Here is an 18,955-nt window from a genome sequence, read left to right as displayed (position 1 = left end):
TGGCCTGGTTCACACATAACACCAACCCACAGTTTATTGCCCTCTCCAGTGTTTGTCCGACAGATGATGGAACAAACCATGCTTTGTTTTATCAATCGCTAGGTGGTTTGTTTCCCTCTTCCTTCACCACGCCCTTCCTGTGTTCCAAATGCCTTTGTGATGCAGTAGCACTGGCATGTGGGGTAGCTGGGTTTACTGACCGCTCTTGCCCACCACCTCTGTAGCTTAGTGAAACAACCCATGAACAACCTACGGTTGCGGGTTCACATATAATGACAAGCCAGCAGTTTAAACAACCCAGTGGTTTAAACAACAACAAACCACGAGCTCGCTTTCTGGGTTGTATGTGGTTAACAAACCATGGTTTGTTAGTGCAGCCGCGTTCGCACATCACATTAACCCAGGATTCAACAGCCCATACCACTGGTTAGTGTTACATGCAAACCAGGCCAATATAAAAGTACTCCTTAGGTCCAGTCATTTTGGGTAACTTTCATAGGCCTTGTGTGTACACTGGTACCCCAATAAGACTTGAACATATGCCAGTCCCTGAAAGCAACAGAAAACTGTCTTTGGAGGTTTCCGTCAGGAAACTGATGGAATCCAAAAGATTTCTGCATGCTCTTGGGGATTTTCCAGTAGAGACAGCTGGTGATCCTGCTGAGGCCCTAGTCTCACTGCGGAAGAGTGAGATGCGGAGGGCCATCGACTTGATTGCACCTGAGTGCCCTCTCCAGTGCTGTAGAGCCCGCTCCACTCCTTGGTATACTGGGGAGCTGCAGTCAATGAAACAGGCTGGACATCGGCTAGTGCACAAATGGCATAAGACTCGAAGCAAAGATGACCAAGCACGCTTTAGAGCACATAATTGTGCCTATTGCATGGTGGTGCAGGCAGCAAAGACGGCTTATTTTGCTCCCTCCATTGTGTCCTCAAGTAGCCATCCAGAGGAACTCTTCCGGGTGGTCTGGGAGCTGTTAACACCCTCCCCAGCAAATGGGGCCCTGGCCCCATCAAGGACCTGCTGTTACCTTTCTGCATCGCATTTTGAGGACAAAATTGCTTGTCTCCACAGTGAACTTGATGCTGCTGTTAGTGCAGTTCCAGTTGAGGTGTCTCGACTGCCACCATCTACCTGATTTTGTGGGATCAGTTCCAGTTACTGCGGCCTGATGTGGACAAGGTGCTTGCAGCACTGTGACCAACCACGTGCCCTCTTGATCCCTGCCCCTCTTGGCTAATAAAAGCTAGCCGAGGAGGTATGACTGGGTGGGTTCAAGGAATGATAAATGCTTCCCTGCGGGAAGGGGTGGTCCCTGCTGCCTTTAAGGAGGCAGTAGTGTGACCACTCCTGAAGAAGCCCACTCTGGACCCAACGGTATCAGACAAGTACCGCCCAGTCGCAAATACCCCTTAGGGAAGGTATTTGAGAAGGTTGTGGCGGAGCGACTGCAGGCACTCTTGGAGGATACTGATCATCTAGACCCATTCCAGTCTGGGTTTGATCTGGTTATGGGACTGAATCAGCCTTGGTCACCCTGATGGATGACCTTTATCGGGACAGGGACAGAGGGAGTGCAATCCTGTTAATTCCGCTTGACCTCTCATCAGCGTTTGATGCCATCAGCCATGGTATTCTCCTGGACCAGCATCAGAGGCACTGTGTTACAGTGGTCCCAGTCCTACCTATGGAACCGATTTCAGAGGGTAACATTGAGTGATTATTCCTCAGCCCTTTGGCAACTGAGCCATGAGGTTCCGCAGGGTACTAACTTGTCCCCAGTGTTGTTTAACTTCTATATGAAGCTGCTGGGAACGGTCATTAGGGGATTTGGAGCTAAATGCTATCAGTATGCCGATGACATGCAGCTCTATCTCCCTGTAATATCTGAATCAGGAGAGGCTGTCGAAGTCCTGGATCAGCGCCTAGACTCGGTAATGGGCTGGATGAAGACCAATAAACTGAAGCTGAATCCTGTCAAGACAGAAGCCCCATGGGTGAGTGGTTCCCAGGCACAGGAGATAGGCTCATTGCCTGTTCTGGATGGGGTTGCACTCCCTCTGAAAGATCAGTTTTGTAGTCTGGGGGTACTCCGAGACCCATCATTGTCACTGGAGGCCCAAGTGGCTGTGGCAGCTCGGAGTGCCTTTCACCAGCTTCAGCTGGTTTGCCAACTGTGGCCTCTCCTGGACAGGGATAGCTTGGCCACAGTGGTACAGGCGCTAGTAACCGCAAGACTGGATTACTGCAACGCACTCTATGTGGGGCTGCCCATGAGGCTGGTCTGGAAGCTGGAGCTAGTGCAGAAAGCAGCAGCTCAGCTGTTGTCAGGAGCTGCCCCTTTTCAGCATGGAACTCCTCTCCTGATGGAACTGCACTGGCTGCCTATTTGCTACCAGGCCAGGTTTAAGGTATGAGTACTAGTGTACAAAACCCTAAACAACTTGAGACCGTGATACCTGAGAGAGCGCCTTCTCCTTTACCAACCTGCCCGGTCACTGAGGTCATCAGAGGGCATGTCCCTGGTGCTTCCACATGGACCCATGGCCCAGTTGGAGTCCACCAGGAAAAGAAAAGAGCCTTCAGCTTAGTGGCCCCCTTCCTGTGGAACTCCCTGCCACTGGAGGTCAGACAGGCACCAATGTTGTGTTGCTTTGTGTACCTCCTGAAGTCACTGTTATTTCAAGAGGCCTTCCCTGAGTGACCAGCTGTGGTTTATTTTCAGAATCTGTGTCTTTAAAATGTTTTGTTTTAATATGATGTTTTATTCGTTTAGCTTGTTGTTCACCGCTCCGAAATCTTTGATGTGGAGAGGTATATAAATATTGTAAATAAACAAACAAACAAACAAATCTCTTATTATCGGATACAGAACCCAATTTTTTAGTGAGACAAGCCTGGAGAAAGAAAAAAATGTACAATCAGAGGTATTTTGGAGGTGTCAAGGGATCAAAAAGAGACTGTACCTCAGTACAGGAGCGCACTTCTTCTAGTTTAAGGTTTACTTTTTGTTTCGTTCCAATTCCTTGCTAGCAATTCTTTTATTTTCTTGGGGTTTTTTGGATCCCAGCTTCCTTCACTTCAGGAAAAGGGATTCCTTGCTTGGAGAGATGTCCCTGCAGCTGTTCCCTACAACTTTTTGAGCTGGCCCTTTGGGGCTGGTTATTTGGTCCATGCACGGCTTTGATAGGTTCAGGGTTTTATTTTGGTTTTTTCTCTTCTCTTCTCTTCTCTTCTTTCATTTTGTTTTGTTTTATTCTAGTTCCTGTTTATTTCCTTGTGAGGCTCAGGCTTCACTATTTTACATTTTAATCCAGGACTAATTTTTCCATCCGAATTCTCCCAGATCCTATATACTGGATCCTGATTCAATGGTCCTCAACTTTCAGCCAAGTCTTCAGTAACCTGCATTGTGGAAGAGGTAGTCCATCCCCTACGCCCTTTTCCCTTAGTTTTTAGGCCAGACTTCCCCAATGTGGTGCCCTCCAACTGTGTAGGACTGCAACTCCTATCATCCCCAACCAGCATGGGCATGAATGATGCAGTCCAACATATCTGGAGGGCCAATGTTGCAGAAGGGTGTTTCAGGCTAAACTGCTTTATGGCTGCGAACACAAGGGAGCCTTCATTACTGTGGGTTGGTGGGAGTTCTTGGTGGTGCCAAAAACAGACCTAACCAACAATTAAAACTGCTGCTTGCTGGGCATGCTAGAACTTCTGCATGTAAAAGTTGTATTGCAGGCTATGGGAGCAATCCTATGCCCCCTGGAAAGCATGTGTGTGTGTGGGGGGGGGGGGCATAGGATAGTTCGGATTCCTGGATCTCTCTTTTTAAAAAAATACTTTTTATTCTATTTTTTTATCTTTATAAATGAAATAAACAGTACCAACAGCCCAGTCATTATCTACAGTTTCCAACAATACAGTATTCTTAGGAGGACACAGCAATAACAAAGAAGGAAAAACAGAACAAGGAAAAGGAAGAAGAAAGCAAGAAAGAAAAATAAACAAAATAAACGTTACTTAAAAGGATTAAATGTAAACTCCATTACACACAAACTTCAAATATCATTCTACTTAAAAGTTATACCTATAACATTGCCAGTGTTACAATTCAGTACAGCACAGATAATCAACCTTACATCTCAGTATCATATCATCAGTTTTATAGCAAGGGAGCAAGCCTACAATTCATTTCCAATAACCATATATTGCCCTTCAGTTAACATATAATAGTAAAGCTTAACAATTTAACCAGCCAAAAATATTACTAATCAAAGTCTCATAGTAATGATAGTAATAATAAAAAGGAAGGAAATTAAAAAGGATAATAACAAATAACAAATCACTAATAAAATTTATGCTATCTATATTTTAGTGTCATTTCTAAATCTGTATATGAATGTATGCATATATATATACACACAGAAACAGGAATTTTATTATACAGCATATCATGTCTTAATATAAAAAAAGAGGAAATAAGAAAAAGAGAGAGAGAGAGAGAGAGAGAGAAAGGGATATATGTAAACAGCCCTCTGGACTGGCATACTGCCCGGACCTTATAACCCAAACAAATCCGATGGACAACAATAGTTGAAAAGTTCCCAGCTCATGAGGCTGGGGAAGATGTCTCCCGTACCTTACTTTGAGGATTCCTGGATCCGAAGTCGGAGACAGAGGTCTGACCTTGGAGGGGGGAATCTGCACTCTAATCCCGCTCCCGCTCCCAGCCAGTGCAGAAAGAACTGCGCTGGCTGGCTCTCCGAGTTCGGAAACTCACACTCAGAGAAGGGGGAAACGGGGTGTTTCAGTGGGTGGGGAGGAGACCTGAGATGCCCAGATACACGCTATCCTGAGGCCTCCCCAGCCTCTCCCCTCCCCCTCTGCAATACCCCAGCTAGACGGTCAAAAAGGCCCCCCTAGCGAAAATGCAGAGCGGGAGGCGTCCACTGTGCCTCCTGCTCTGCATTGGATGATCATATGCCTCAAGTTTGGAGGCTTACAATCACGTGGGCAGAAACAAACCCTAACCCTATATCACTTTAAGGTGTAATATAACCGTTACATGCCAAAATTTACATGCAATGACATTTACAGAGCTTTACATGCAATATTTCATTCTCCTGGTATTGTTCAGTTTGATAAGAGTTGAACGGTAGCTTATTTTGTGCTTGATAATCCTTGCATTTAAACTGCCCTAATGTGCAGCTGTCCTAATAACTGCCTAGTTTGTCTTATTTTTCCATGTAATCACTGCTTTTTATTTTTGCCTATAAAGATCACTTCTGCCATTTTCCCCTCCCTTGAGATCCATTTATGGATCATGTTCTTTTGTTTTCTCTGATTGCTGATGTCTCACTCTTTCACCTCGTGAGTTTGGATGAATACTCATGCTCTGTGCCTATCTGCTGTACATTTTTAAATAAAGTGCTATAATCAGTTTCATTTCAAAGCTGTCTCTGGTCCTTCCTGGAACAGCCCCAGAGCCCACTGCAGCACTTAAAAAACAACATCAAGAACAACAACATTTTTCAAGTATAGGGCAGCTTTCTATACTCGATAATCAGTTGTGTTGCCCCCCCAAAACCGGATCTCCATCCTCCACCAATGTATATACTCAAGACCTCTTAACAGCTAATGCATAACTAATACATGTGAAGTGATCCCAAGTAGGCACCCTCACCTAAGCACCGTTGAATTGTTCTGCCGCTTGAGCATAGAATCATAGAATAGTAGGGTTGGAAGGGGCCCATAAGACCATCAAGTCCAATCCCCTACTCAGTACAGGAATCTAAGTCAGAGCATCCCTGACAGATGGCTGTCCAGCCTCGTCTTTAATGTCTCCAGCATGCGAGCACCCACCACCTCCTTAGGTAATGGGTTCCATTGCCATAGTGCTCTAACAGTCAGGAAGTTTCTCCTGACGTTCAGCCGGAATCTGGTTTCCTGGAACTTGAGCCCATTGTTCTGTGTCCTGCACTCTGGGATGATCGAGAAGAGATCCTGGCCTTCCTCTCTGGGACAACCTTTCAAGTACTTGGAGAGCACTATCCTATCTCCCCTCAGTCTTCTCTTCTCAAGGCTAAACATGCCCAGTTCTTTCAGTCTCTCTTCATAGGGCTTTGTTTCCAGTCCCCTGATCAGCTTCGTTGCCCTCCTCTGAACCCTCTCCGGGTTGTCTGCATCCTTCTTAAAGTGTGGTGCCCAGAACTGGACACAGTACTCCAGATGAGGCCTAACCAGTGCTGAGTAGAGGGGAACTAGTACTTCCCGGGATTTGGAAGCTATGCTTCTATTAATGCAGCCCCAAATAGCATTTGCCTTTTTTGCAGCTATATCATATTGTTGGCTCACATTCAGCTTGTGATCTAGAACAATTCCAAGATCCTTCTCACATGTAGTGTTGTTGAGCCACGTACCCCCCATGCCAACATCCAACCAGCATTCTAGCATCCTTTGCGAGAATTCCAGCAGCCAGGAAGTGCCAGGTGGGTGGTCCACCAGAAATGTTCAGTGGTCTACATTCTGTCCTTCTTTGCCCGGTTCCTTGTAATTTTAGGGTACCAGTAGACTCACCCGAGCAAGAAAACATCTGCTCGCCTCTGATCTCCTTGGTAGCACACAACCCAAGACACTATTTATTTAAAAAGCAAAGGTAGCGGTGTTGGCCATATGAAAAAAAATCCACATTAGCACCTTAATTAGGCCAACCTTATAAACGTCTTTTTGTTGTAGTTAAAATCTTGCTTGATGAAGAGATCTGGAAATGTGAAGCTTGTACATTTTTGCGATCTTTTGCTTGGCCTAATTAAGGTATTACACTAATATGGATTTTAGAACTATTTAGAGTTTATACCTTTCCGTATGCCGCTGAGGAGGCCTGAAGGCATCTTACAGCACACTAAAGAACAAACGAACAATCTTAAATTTATAAAACCAAAATTAAAAACACCTATGAGCAGCAGCCAATACAAAGGTGAGCAGAAAGAGGGGGGAAAGTCCACTCAATATCCAAATGCTTGCTGGAATAAAACTGTATTGACAATTTTCCTAAAATGGCAATAGAGCTGGCATTATAATAATCTCTGGGGTGGCCGTTCCATGGTCTGGGGTATTGCTATGCCATTCATTCATTACACCTCTATACCACCCAATAGTCAAAGCTCTCTGGGCGGTTCTCAACCATCAAAGGCAGCTCCATGCAAAGTGCACTGCAGCAGTCTAGGACACAGGAAGAGCCCTGCTGGACCAGCCCAAGGGTCCATCTAGTCCAGCGCTCTGTTCACAGTGACCAACCAGCAGTCAACCAGGAACCCACAAACAGGACACGAGCACAACAGCACCCTCCCACCCATGTTCCCCAGCAACTGGTATACATAGGCTCACTGCCATGGTCCTGGAGGTAGCACATAGCCATCAGGCCTAGTAGCCATCGATAGCCTTTTCCTCCAGGAATTTGTCCAACCACCTTTTAAAGCATCCAAATGGGTGGCCATCACTGCATCCCGTGGTAGCAAATTCCATAGTTTAACTCTGCGCTCTGTGAAGAAGCCCTTCCCTTTATCTGTCCTGAATCTCCCACCAATCAGCTTCATAGGATGACTCTGAGTTCTAGTACTTTGAGAGAGGGAGAAAAATGCCTCCCTATCCACATTCTCCACACCAGGCATCATTTCGTAGACCTCTATCATGTCTCCCCTGACCCCTCTTTTTCTCCAAGCTAAACAATCCCAGCTGTTGTAACCTTCCCTCACAGGGGAGATGCCCCAGTCCCTTGATCATTTCAGTTGCCCTTTTCTGCACTTTTTCCAGCTCTACAATGTCTTTTTTTAGGAGGTTATGTGGGCACATGTATCAGAGGTCGCGCTGCTCATGGTGTCGCCGCAGCTGACAAAACCAGACCTAAGTTGACAAAAGGCACCTCTGTCATCAGCAGACGCACATCTCCAAGTGATCCAAATCTCCCAGCAACTTCTCCCAGTGGTAGGGAGTATGTGGCTCTCCAGATGTTTTGGCTTATAATTCCCATGACCCCTCACCATTGGCTATGCTGGCGAGGCCTGATGGGAATTGTAGGCCAAAAGCACCTGGAAGGCCACAAGTTGCCCATCCCGAATGTAGATGTTTCAAAAAGCATGGGACACAAGAGATGAAACCTTGCAGTATTCCCCTGAGCAGCAACACAGCCACAGGGAACCTGCCAGAGTTACCACCAAAAGGCGATGCCTCCAACTCCTAGCCTAGCCAAAGGGCCCCCAAAGTTGCCATGCTAAGCGAACTGAAAGCAACAGGGAGGTCCAAGAGTCAATGAGGTCACACTCCCCAGCCCATCTCCCTCTCAAAATAGGTCATCCACCAAACAAGCAAGGTGTTTTCAGTACCAAACCCTGACCTGAAGGCTGGCTAATAACAGCACACCCACTCAACCTGGTACCCATCTCTCCTTTCCTAGGGCCTACACTGTGCACGAACACGGGCCAAGTCCACCCCAGATCCAGCCCCTCCTATAAAGGGGCAAGATGTGCAGATGTAGAAATCCATATGTGGTGGATCTGTGCATTCAACCTGCTCCCAGAACAGTTAAAACGTTATCTCTGCCTTCACCCTCAGGTGCGCTTTTACAGATTCACCTGTTCCATAGTCCCCATCAAGCAGAGCTCGACATAGTCAACTGCCCGTATCCCTCCCTTGTCTCCACCCACTCCTCCTCAAGTACAGCTTGCTATGCTTTGGTGTCTTCGGAAACCACCGTATTACAGCAATCTCATAAGAACATAAGAAGGCCACGCTGGGTCAGACCAAGGGTCCATCTAATCCAGCATTCTGTTCACTCAGTAGCCAACCAGCTGTTGACCAGGAACCCACAAGCAGGGCATGAGCGCAACAGCACCCCCCGCCCATATTCCCCAGCAAATGGTGCACACAGGCTCACTGCCTCTAATACTGGAGGTAGCACACAGCCATCAAGATCAGTAGCCACTGATTGCCTTTTCCTTCAAGAATTTGTCCAACCCCCTTTTAAGTCATTACTACATCTTGTGTAAGTGAATTCCACAGTTTACTTGAAAGGTTGTCACAGAGAAGAAGGCCAGGATCTCTTCTTGATCATCCCAGAGTGCAGGACACAGAATAATGGGCTCAAGTTACAGGAAGCCAGATTCTGGCTGAACATCAGGAAAAACGTCCTGACTGTTAGAGCAATACGACAATGGAACCAATTACCTGGGGAGGGGGTGGGCTCTCCCACACTGGAGGCCTTCAAGACGAGGCTGGACAGCCATCTGTCAGGGATGCTCTGACTTGGATTCCTGCATTGAGCAGGGGGTTGGACTCGATGGCCTTGTGGGCCCCTTCCAACCCTGCTATTCTATGATTCTATGATTACGCGCTCTGCGAATAAGTCTTTCCTTTTATCTGCCCGGAATCTCCCGCCAGTCAGCTTCGTGGGATGGCCCCACTGGGTTCTAGTCTTAGGAGGGAGGGAGAAAGATGTCTCTTCCATCATGTCTCCCCTTACCCTCCCTTTTCCAAGCTAAACAATCCCAGCCGTTGCAGCCTTCCCTCCTGGCAGGGGAGCTGCTCCGGCCCCTCGATCATTTCACTCGCCCTTTCCTGCACCTTCCTCCAACTCCGCAGCGCCCCTTTTTGCGCCGCGGCGGCCAGCACCGTGCACAGCATCCCAGCTGGGGTCGCGCCACAGACCTGCATCTGTCGCTGAGGTCCAGCCGCGCCCGGCTCCGCGCGACCCCAGGGGCCGCAGCGCGCCAGGCCTTCCTGCCTGCCCGCGGACGGGCAGCACAACGTGGGCAGTCTCATTTGCGGTCCCTTCCCCGCTTCGGCCTGACGCGGAGGCTGCCCTTTTCGCAGCGGCCGCGCACGGGGCCGACGTTCCCGCGGAGCCGCTGGCCCAGACCCCGGCAGCCCGGACCTGGGCCTGCCGCGCGGGCAGGACGTGCGCGGGCCCCAGCCCGCCCCTCCCCTCCCGCGCCCTCCGCGCGCAGGGCGCACCCGGGCACCCTCACCTGCCCAGGTGTGCGTCCGCACCCTCCCCCGGCGCAGGGCAGATCCCGGCGCCGCCCGCCAGCACGCACCTGACCAAGAGCTCCAGGAACACCACGTTGCTGCAGCACCCGCCGAAGACCAGCCCCGCCGCCAGCGCGGGGCGCATCCTGCCTCCGCCGCCGGCGCCTCCCAGCGCGCAGCCCGGGCACAGCCGGCACCGGCCGCCGCCGCCGCCTCTTCCTCTGCTGGTCCCCTCCGCCCGCCGCGGTAGTTCTTCGGCCTCCTTTCCCCCGTGCCGTCCTATGGCTCTCCGGCACGGCGTGGACCACGACTCCCAGAAAGCTCCGCGCCGCCACCGCCTCTCGGTACACGTGTCCGCCTCTCGCCGAGCCCCCCCCCCCCGGTCTCCTCGCGGACGCGTTCTCCGAAGGGCTTTTGGGAGTTGTAGTTCCGCCGCTTTGATCTCGGAGGCTGACTTCTCCCTAGGGACTGGTCGCTTGCCGTAACAAAGCCGCGGGGCCGGTCGCTAAGCCCTCGTCCGTGGAAGGGGCGTTGGCTGCAGCAGGTAAAATAAGAATAATAATTAAAAAAAAAATGATAAGAAGAAGAATAAGCTAATAAGAATTAATGATAATAAGAATTAATAATAATTCTCTTTTCGTCACTCCCTTTATTTTTTGTTGCTGAGCAAAGTTGCGAACTCTGGGATTTTGCTCCTTCATTTAATGTACACAAAAGCAATTCAGAGATTGAGATTGTACAACCTGGCATTCGTACAACAACTTTGCCACGCATTTGGCTCTGCCGCAAACTACTCCTAGTCTTAGCCTGATCCTCTGTAGGTTTACTCAGAAGATAGTCCTACTGTGTTGAATTGGGGCATACATCCGGGTAAGGGCATATAGATTTGCTGCCTTTTAAGTTAATATTGAGTTGAATCCAGATTTAGTGACACTTAGAGTAGATCCACTGAAGTCAAAGGGGTTTAAGTTAGCAAATGGCTTACTCAGGTCTCCTTGATTTCATTTTCAATGGCTCTGCTTTTTTTTCTCTCTTATAAAGCATCACAGGGAACCTAAGTCTGTGCATACTTACTCAAAAGTAAGCCCCTCTGTCTTCAAGGTGGCTTACTTCCAAGTAAGACTACACAGGATTGTAGGCATGAACCCTGAATCTATGCATGTTTACTCAGAAGTAAGTGCTGCTTACTTATTGTAAGTGCCACTTTCTATATGCTTCAGTGGAGCATATACAATTGCAGTTGTGCAGCCTTACTCAGGAGTAAGCCCTAATGACTTCAGTGTGACTTATTCCCAAGTAGCAACAGTAAAAAATAAGGCATCAAGGCTATTCAGTCACAAGGCTCCTCTTCAGGGTGGATTTTTTAAAAATGAAGTTAAACAAGGAGACAAGATGGTTTTGAGTAAGGCTGTGTTGTTAATCCCTATGAATTTTGTTCTAATTGAGCAACATGGCTACCTGTGATACTTCTAGATGCCCTGCCTCGTTCATGGAATTTTATGGGGGGCCCAGCCAATGATGTCTTCCACTTGTAACCCATGTTTCCCCACCACTCCTTCCGTCTTTTTCCTTACCGCAAGAAATTCCATTAAAGGAAAAAAATGGAATTGCTGCAAAACGCCTTCTCATTGGTAGTGCTGGGAGCCCTCTGTCTGGAAGCACCCCTGGTTTGATCTATCATTCACAAAACTCTGTATATTATGATCGTTATTGTTATTTGATGTAATATTTATATCCTGCTCTCCTACCAATAAGTACCTAGAGCAGCTTACCAAAAATATACGAACGCATTAAATATACAACATATATTTAATGGCTTTAGATGGTTTATCGAGGCTGGACAGCTATCTGTCAGGGATGCTCTGACTTGGATTCCTGCATTGAGCAAGGGGTTGGACTTGATGGCCTTGTAGGCCCCTTCCAACCCTACTATTGTATGATTCTGTGATATACGTTTAACATATGATACATTAAGGAATAATCCTACAACGTTAAGGCCTTAAATATTAAAACCAGAATAAAATAAACTATCAACCTTAAAAAGCAGCAATTGAAATAATTAACAATAGCAGCAGAAGAGTTATTCATAGCCTGTTTGAATAGAAATGTTTTCAGGTTTTGACTAAAAGGCTAAAGAGATGCTGCTGGAAAGCCCACAAACAGAACAGTGCCTTCTCCTGTGACTGGTACCGAGAGGCATACTTCCGCTCATCCTGGAGGTACCATATCGCCCTCATGGCCAGTAGCCATTGATGGACTCAGCCTCTGTGGATCTGTCTAATTCCCTTTGAAAGCCATCTAAATTGGTGGCCATCACCCCATCTTGTGGTAGCAAATCCCATAGATCAAACAATCTGCTATGCGACCAGGATTTTAATATCCAGGCAGGTTCAAGTGGGAGAAGCTGGACGATGCATCAGCCAGAACATTTGAAATTGGAGAAGTGGGGGTGTGCACGCCCGTTTCTGCAGCTGGGGAAGTATCCCGTGGGGTCCGGCCGCCAGCACCATGGACGTTGCGCTAGTGGAAACCAGCGCTCGCGCAACGTCAATATCACTAGCTAGCGTGATGGGTTTCCGGGTGTCCTGTTGCGCCAGTAAGCACTATCGACATTGCTTGGTTTCTGCTAGAGCAACATAATTAGTGCTAGCAGCCAGACACCTCCCTACAGATCCTTCCCATAGATTCCACAAAGCTGCCTTACACTGCGTCAGACTATTTGTCCATCCAGTCTGTTTTGACTGGCAGTGGCTCTCTAGGGGTCGCAGGAAGAAAGGGGCTTTTGCCGTCACCTGCCACTTCGCCCTTTGAACCGGAGATGCGGTGGACTTCCTGCAGGCCAGGCAGGCGCTTGCTGCTGAGCGGTGGGCCCATCCCTCTGCAGCCGCTTGTGTTGCCTGGGATGGCAAGCAGAATACTGGCAGTGGAAGGAGAGTTCAGGGCAGCTCCCGTCTGGCGAGCTCTGTGCTTTGCGTTATTAAAACGTCTCACAGCCCATTGGCGGAGAACAAAGGACAGAGTTACTTTTGGGAGAGTTTCAGCATGCCCAGGACTTCTTAAACAGCAACTCTCGTGGTCAGAATGCTTGATCTCTCCCCTCTCCTGGACATTAATAACCCCAAGCTCTGCTTGTCCCTCCTCACCTCCCTCGTGTTAAAAGTGCACCTCTCTTTAATGAATGGGCCACCCCCTGGCCTGCTACTGGCAGAAAGCCACTGAACTAATTGCTTCCTTTGAACTGTTTTCTATGGAATTAAAAACAACAAGGATGGAAAAGGGGGAGTAAGTTCTTATTTTATAAAGCGCTGGCACATGTCAGCGTTGTTTGAAGTAGTGCAGCAGCGCCATTGTCCCTCTGCATTTGTCCCGTTAGAATCCCTTGCCGTGATTCAGTGACAATGTGGGATCTCAGACAAACAGGCAGCCAGAACCTATGTAAGTGTTCAGCAATTTCTTGAATGTCTTTAGATCTGGACATCTGGAAGGTTTGGAGTGAGTACATGAGATTGTATCCACGGGCTTGTGCCAAGGGGTGTTAGGGCTCTGTACGTCAAAGAGGCCATAGTCTTGAGCAGACTAGAACACCTAAAAGGGGCGGGCTCTTCCACAGAAGCACTGTGGGTGACAATACCGGGCTCCAAAACTAATTTAGTACTAGGACCGTGCTGTCATCCCCCAGACCAGAATGCTCAGGGTGACCTTGAGATGGAAAACAAAATCAGGGAGGCTTCCAAACAAGGAAGTGTTGTAATAATCGGTGATTTCAGTTACCCCCACATTGACTGGATAAATGCATGTTCCAGTCCTGGCAAAGACGTTACATTTCTCGATTCCCTGAACAACTGTGCCCTACAACAGTTGGTCATGGAACCAGAGGGGAGGCAACCCTGGATTTTATCCTAAATGGTATCGCCCAGGACTTAGTACGAGATGTTGAACCATCTTGAACCAATTGGAAGCAGTGACCACAGTGCTATCAGATTTAATATATATATTTAAGTGAGAAATTGCCAAAGAAGTCCAGCACAGTCACATTTGACTTCCAAAGAAGAAGCTTCTCTAAGATGAGGGGACTGGTGAAAAGGAAGTTGAAAGGGGGAGTCAAGGGGGTTTAATCCCTTTAAAATGCATGGGGATTACTCAAAACCACAATAATAGAAGCTCAGCTAAAATGTATGCCACAGGTTAGGAAAGGTAGCACCAAGTCCAAGGGGTCACCGGCCTGGTTAACGAGCAATGTCAGTGGAGCTATTAGAAAAAAGAAGTCTTCCTTCAGAAAATGAATTCTTCTCATCGGTCTTCACTGCAGAAGATATAGGACAGATACCTGTGCCGGAACTGATGTTTTCAGGAACGGAGTCTGAGGAACTGAGGCAGACAGTGGAGACAAAAATGAAGTTCTCAACCGTATAAATAAACTGAAATTAATAAATCACTTGGCTGAGATGGTATCCATCCTAGAGTTGTCAAAGAACTCAAAGATAAAATTGCTGATCTTCTAACCAAAATATGCAACATGTCCCTAAGATCAGCCTCTATACCAGAAGACTGGAAGATAGCCAATGTAATAGCCAGTGATCAGGGGACTGGAAACAAACCCCTATGAGGAGAGACTGAAGGAACTGGGGATGTTTAGCCTTGAGAAGAGAAGACTGAGGGAGATAGGATAGCGCTGTTCAAGTACTTGAAAGGTTGTCACAGAGAAGAAGGCCAGGATCTCTTCTCGATCATCCCAGAATGCAGGACATGGAACAATGGGCTCAAGTGACAGGAAGCCAGATTCCGGCTGAACATCAGGAAAAACTTCCTGACTGTTAGAGCAATACGACAGTGGAACCCATTACCTAGGGAGGCGGTGGGCTCTCCCACACTGGAGGCATTCAAGACGAGGCTGGACAGCCACTTGTCAGGGATGCTTTGTCTTGGATTCCTGCATTGAGCAGGGGGTTGGACTTGATGGCCTTGTAGGCCCCTTCCAACCCAACTATTCTATGATTCTATGTAACATCAGTTTTTAAGTAGGGATCCAGTGGGGAACTGGGAAATTACAAGCTGGTTAGCTTAACGTTTGTTCTGGGTAAATTGGTTGAAAGCATTATTAAAGATAAAATTAGTAAGCATATAGAAGGACAAGCCCTGCTGAAAAAGAATCAACACGGCTTCCGCAAAGGTAAGTCCTGTCTCACTAACCTTTTAGAGCTCTTTGAGAGTGTCAGTAAACATGTAGACAGGGGTGATCCGGTAGACATTGCTTGCTTGGACTTCCAAAAAGCTTTTGACAAAGCCCCTTACCAAAGACCCCAGAGCAAATTTAGCAGTCATGGAATAAGAGGACAGATCCTCTTATGGAACAGTAACTGGTTAAAGAACAAAAAGCAGAGAGTAGGAATAAATGGTAAATTCTCCCAATGGAGGGATGTAAATAGTGGGGTCCCAATCTGGGATTAGGATGAGCAGCGAAGTGGCCAAGTTTGCTGATGACACCAAATTACTCAGGGTGGTCAAGACAAAAAGGGATTGTGAGGAGCTCCAAAAGGATCTCTCCAGACTGGGAGAATGGGCATCCAAATGGCAAATGTGGTTCAGTGTAAGCAAGTGTAAAGTGATGCACGTTGGGGCAAAAAATCCCAACTTCAAGTATAGCCTGATGGGATCTGAGCTAGCGGTGACCGCCCAAGGAAGGGACCTTGGGATTGTGGTGGACAGCTCCATGAAGATGTCAACCCAATGTGTGGCTGCTCTAAAAAAGGCAAACTGCATGTAAGGCATAATTAGGAAAGGACTTGACAATAAAACTGTCAATGTCATACTGCCCTTACACAAATCTATGCTGTGACCACACTTGGAATACCGTGTATAATTCTGGTCACAACACCAAAAAAGAGATATTGTAAAGCTGGAAAAGGTGCAGAAAAGGGCAACGAAAATGATCAGGATGGTTTCTCTCTCTCTTCTAGTTCCTGGATCATGAAACTCTAAGGCAGTGGTAATGTACGGAGGTTATTTCCCTTGTTTTAGCATTAATGGTACTGCACTTAAAGTATAGGGAGAAGCTCCCCTGGGCATTTTGAATTCAACATGTCTGAAATAAAAGATCACAAGCAAGGGTGTGAACTCTTGCTGAGTGGCTGTCAAAGCTTTCATGTCGAATTACCCACTGCATGTTTCGAGCTCCTTTCCCTTAGCTATGCCTGAGCACTAGGCTGCTGTGGTGGCATCGCAGGGCAGTTTCGTCCAGGTTCCCTGACCCCCTGCTGAAAGCAAAGGCTTTAATTGGCTTTTCTGACCCAAGTTTCAGTCACTCCTGCCAACTGCAACTTTGAGGAATTTGAGTGCAACATGATCCGGCTTTTCTAGAACTTTCCTAATCAACGTCTAAAACTGTTGGGCATCATGCAAGCCACATGCAGCCCCTTCCCCTCCACCACTGTAGTTTGACACCGAAAATCAGTGACAAACCACCGCCGAATTCAGCAGCACAGCAGCTGGAGTGCAGCCCCCATGCCCCCCGAAGTGGCCCACCCCTGGCCTAAATCACAATCGGACTCCGGAGTGGCATCACTATATGGCATCCTCCCTCAGGCAGCAGCTGGGGCTACAGTGCTGCAGCAGGGTCCGTCTCTTATGCCTGCCCTGCCCGCCCCGTAGCGCCATTTTAATTTCCCATAATGCCTGGGCATTGTGGGGAATTAAAATGGAGGCTGCATACCATTGACAGTGCCAAGTAAGCCTAGCCAGTGGGCACTTTTCTGGGGAAGGATCCTCAGACCTGGAGTCAGCTCTGTGAAGAGCAGATCTCCATGGTCTAAGAAACACAGGGTTGCCAACCAAAACGGCAACCCTGTGTCAAATTCTTTCCCCCTCTGTGATGTATAGTACAACTTAAATAACAGCACACACGTTTTTAATCTTTCCGGAAGGTGCCAGCTCCACTCATTCTCAAAAGATGAACCGTCAGTTCGTTGAAGACCGGATTGTGGAGGTAGACACCCTTCCCCTTGTCTGGAATGTGGAAAGATCTGGACCTTATTATTCTCTCTGCGTGAAGAGGTCCCAGCTTAAGCAATTAGCATTTGCCTTTGAGTTTGGATCTGTGAACCCCAGGTAAAGGACGAACAGACGCAAGGCAGTCTATACTGCCCTTGGTGTGGGATGGATGAAAACGGTATATGCAGAATAAATATGTTTTCACGTACCTGGTTGTCATGTTTGCAGTCAACCTTTTCAGGGATGTACTTAAAAAAATCTTAGGGTCTTGTGCCCTTCAGATGTGTTGGACTGCAACTTGCGTATTTGGTTTGTTTTTTGTGTTTGTTCGTTTCTAACCCAAAGAAAGCCAAGGCTGCATTAGAAAGATCTTTGGCCTAACCCAGCATGGCTTCTCCTACGTACTTTCTTTAAAATAAAGGCAGTCTGTTTATAATAGGATAAATACACAGTTATTACTCATTTGTCTCAGAGCATCTAGACATTCTTCTCTTAAGGACCTGTTTCTGTTGTAATCACGTTGCATTTTTCCAACATTCAGCTGTGAGTCTGAGCAAAGGAAGAGCAGGCAGGCAAAAAGTGCTTAACCTGTTCACCTCTCATCATTTTCCGGTTCAAAATCCTCCTCCCTGAGTTGCTTTTTCACCTGTGGAGGAAAATATATGTTTCTTCCCCACAGGTAAAACAAAATGAAAAAGGGCAGCTTGGGGGAGGGCCATTTTGAACTGAGCGATGGTCGGAAGGCAAAGGACACCCACACCCCAGCTGTTGTCATTAAACAAAAAGTCTCTGTACTGTTACATGCATCTCCCATGTAGTGTCTGCTTTGGCCCTACATGTACACCTAAAAAATGTAATGTCTGGAGGACGCTCAAGGGCCAGACTTCACATTACATTCCACTGACTCCAGCCATGTGCAGTGCTAGCTTGATGGACCCTTCCTGTTGCAAGGCATCCTCTGGCTGGGCCATTGTCCAGTGGAACAGGGTGGAAGGGAAAGGGTTGCTTAACCTTTCTGTCCACCAGGTGCTTTCATTTACATGTTGTATTTATATTTACATCTGAATGTGTAGGCCACCTAGAGATGCTCAAGGCAGCTTACGAAGGAAAATATAAAGATCACAGGTCAGCATATAAAAAACATTTCAACTGAAAACATTTCATGTTGAAACCAGCTATTTGGAATGACAGCAATTTGGAATAGTACTAGTACTGTTGTTCAGTCTAGCTTAAACCTCATGCAAAAGCCTGAGAAAACATCTAGCATTTTTGCTCGACGCTGAAAAAGCCTTGATGGGATGAAACATACCTGATGAGCCCCTCTAGGAAAGGAGTTCCACAATCCAGGGGGGATCTCCACGGCGACGGGTTTACTTTGCTCTCCATTTTGCTGCAGTTTTTACTGGAGCTGAATCTGCTCTGTCTGGGGACATGGGACTTGAAAGCCTGGATTATCCCAAAGCTGGCCTGGGGCTCTCGGCAGGTCGCACGGCAGTTTACTGCAAATTGTTTGGGTGGCTACTGGGTGGAGTCTCATCCATGTCATCACCTAGAGAACCTGTTCCCTCCCTCCCAATCTCGCCTTGTTCTGCCCTTTCCGCTTTCTCTGGCCTGTGTCTGTTAGCACCTGCCTCTGCAACCTATACCAGATTCCCCCCCATTTTTTTTAGTACTGTCCCTCTAAAACCACAGTAGTGCAATAGCAGGTATAGCTACTCCTATTCAAATGTGCTATTTCACGATAGTGCTATAGGGATATAGCTACTCCCATTCAAATGCACTATTTCGCTATAGTGCAATAGGGATATCTTTTAAATGAGCCATTGTGGGTTCCCCAGTAACTACCTCGGGAACTGCAATCTCACCGAGTGTATGTATTCCTCACCCCACAGCATTTTTAGCAGGGTAAGCCTTAGCCCCTGACGCAGTAACAACTTTGAA

The 18,955-nt window shown here is 47.5% G+C and overlaps 2 protein-coding genes across 3 annotated transcripts in view; one reads left to right on the top strand and one right to left on the bottom strand.

The window, feature by feature from the left end:
• Positions 1-10,250, bottom strand: part of SLC35B4 (solute carrier family 35 member B4) — a 31,710-nt gene extending 21,460 nt beyond the window's left edge. The window contains exon 1 of one of the 2 annotated variants that reach the window (XM_084809034.1): positions 10,096-10,250. In XM_084809034.1, the coding sequence (XP_084665160.1) occupies positions 10,096-10,172 (77 nt within the window). In that variant the 5' untranslated portion in view covers positions 10,173-10,250. Of the gene's footprint in view, positions 1-10,026 lie in introns of both variants that reach the window. The other variant, XM_084809033.1, reaches the window with a different exon arrangement.
• Positions 10,005-18,955, top strand: part of LOC146339306 (uncharacterized) — a 30,716-nt gene continuing 21,765 nt past the window's right edge. Inside the window, exons 1-2 of the mRNA XM_084809031.1 lie at positions 10,005-10,571; positions 16,948-17,131. Coding sequence (XP_084665157.1) covers positions 16,974-17,131 — 158 coding nt within the window. The 5' untranslated portion in view covers positions 10,005-10,571; positions 16,948-16,973. The remainder of the gene's footprint in view (positions 10,572-16,947; positions 17,132-18,955) is intronic.

This window comes from Heloderma suspectum, chromosome 7, assembly GCF_057233095.1.
Source record: "Heloderma suspectum isolate Gila_16-S chromosome 7, 16-S_ref, whole genome shotgun sequence".
Classification (NCBI taxonomy): Eukaryota; Metazoa; Chordata; class Lepidosauria; order Squamata; family Helodermatidae; genus Heloderma; species Heloderma suspectum.
This window is presented reverse-complemented; position numbering and strand designations above follow the sequence as displayed.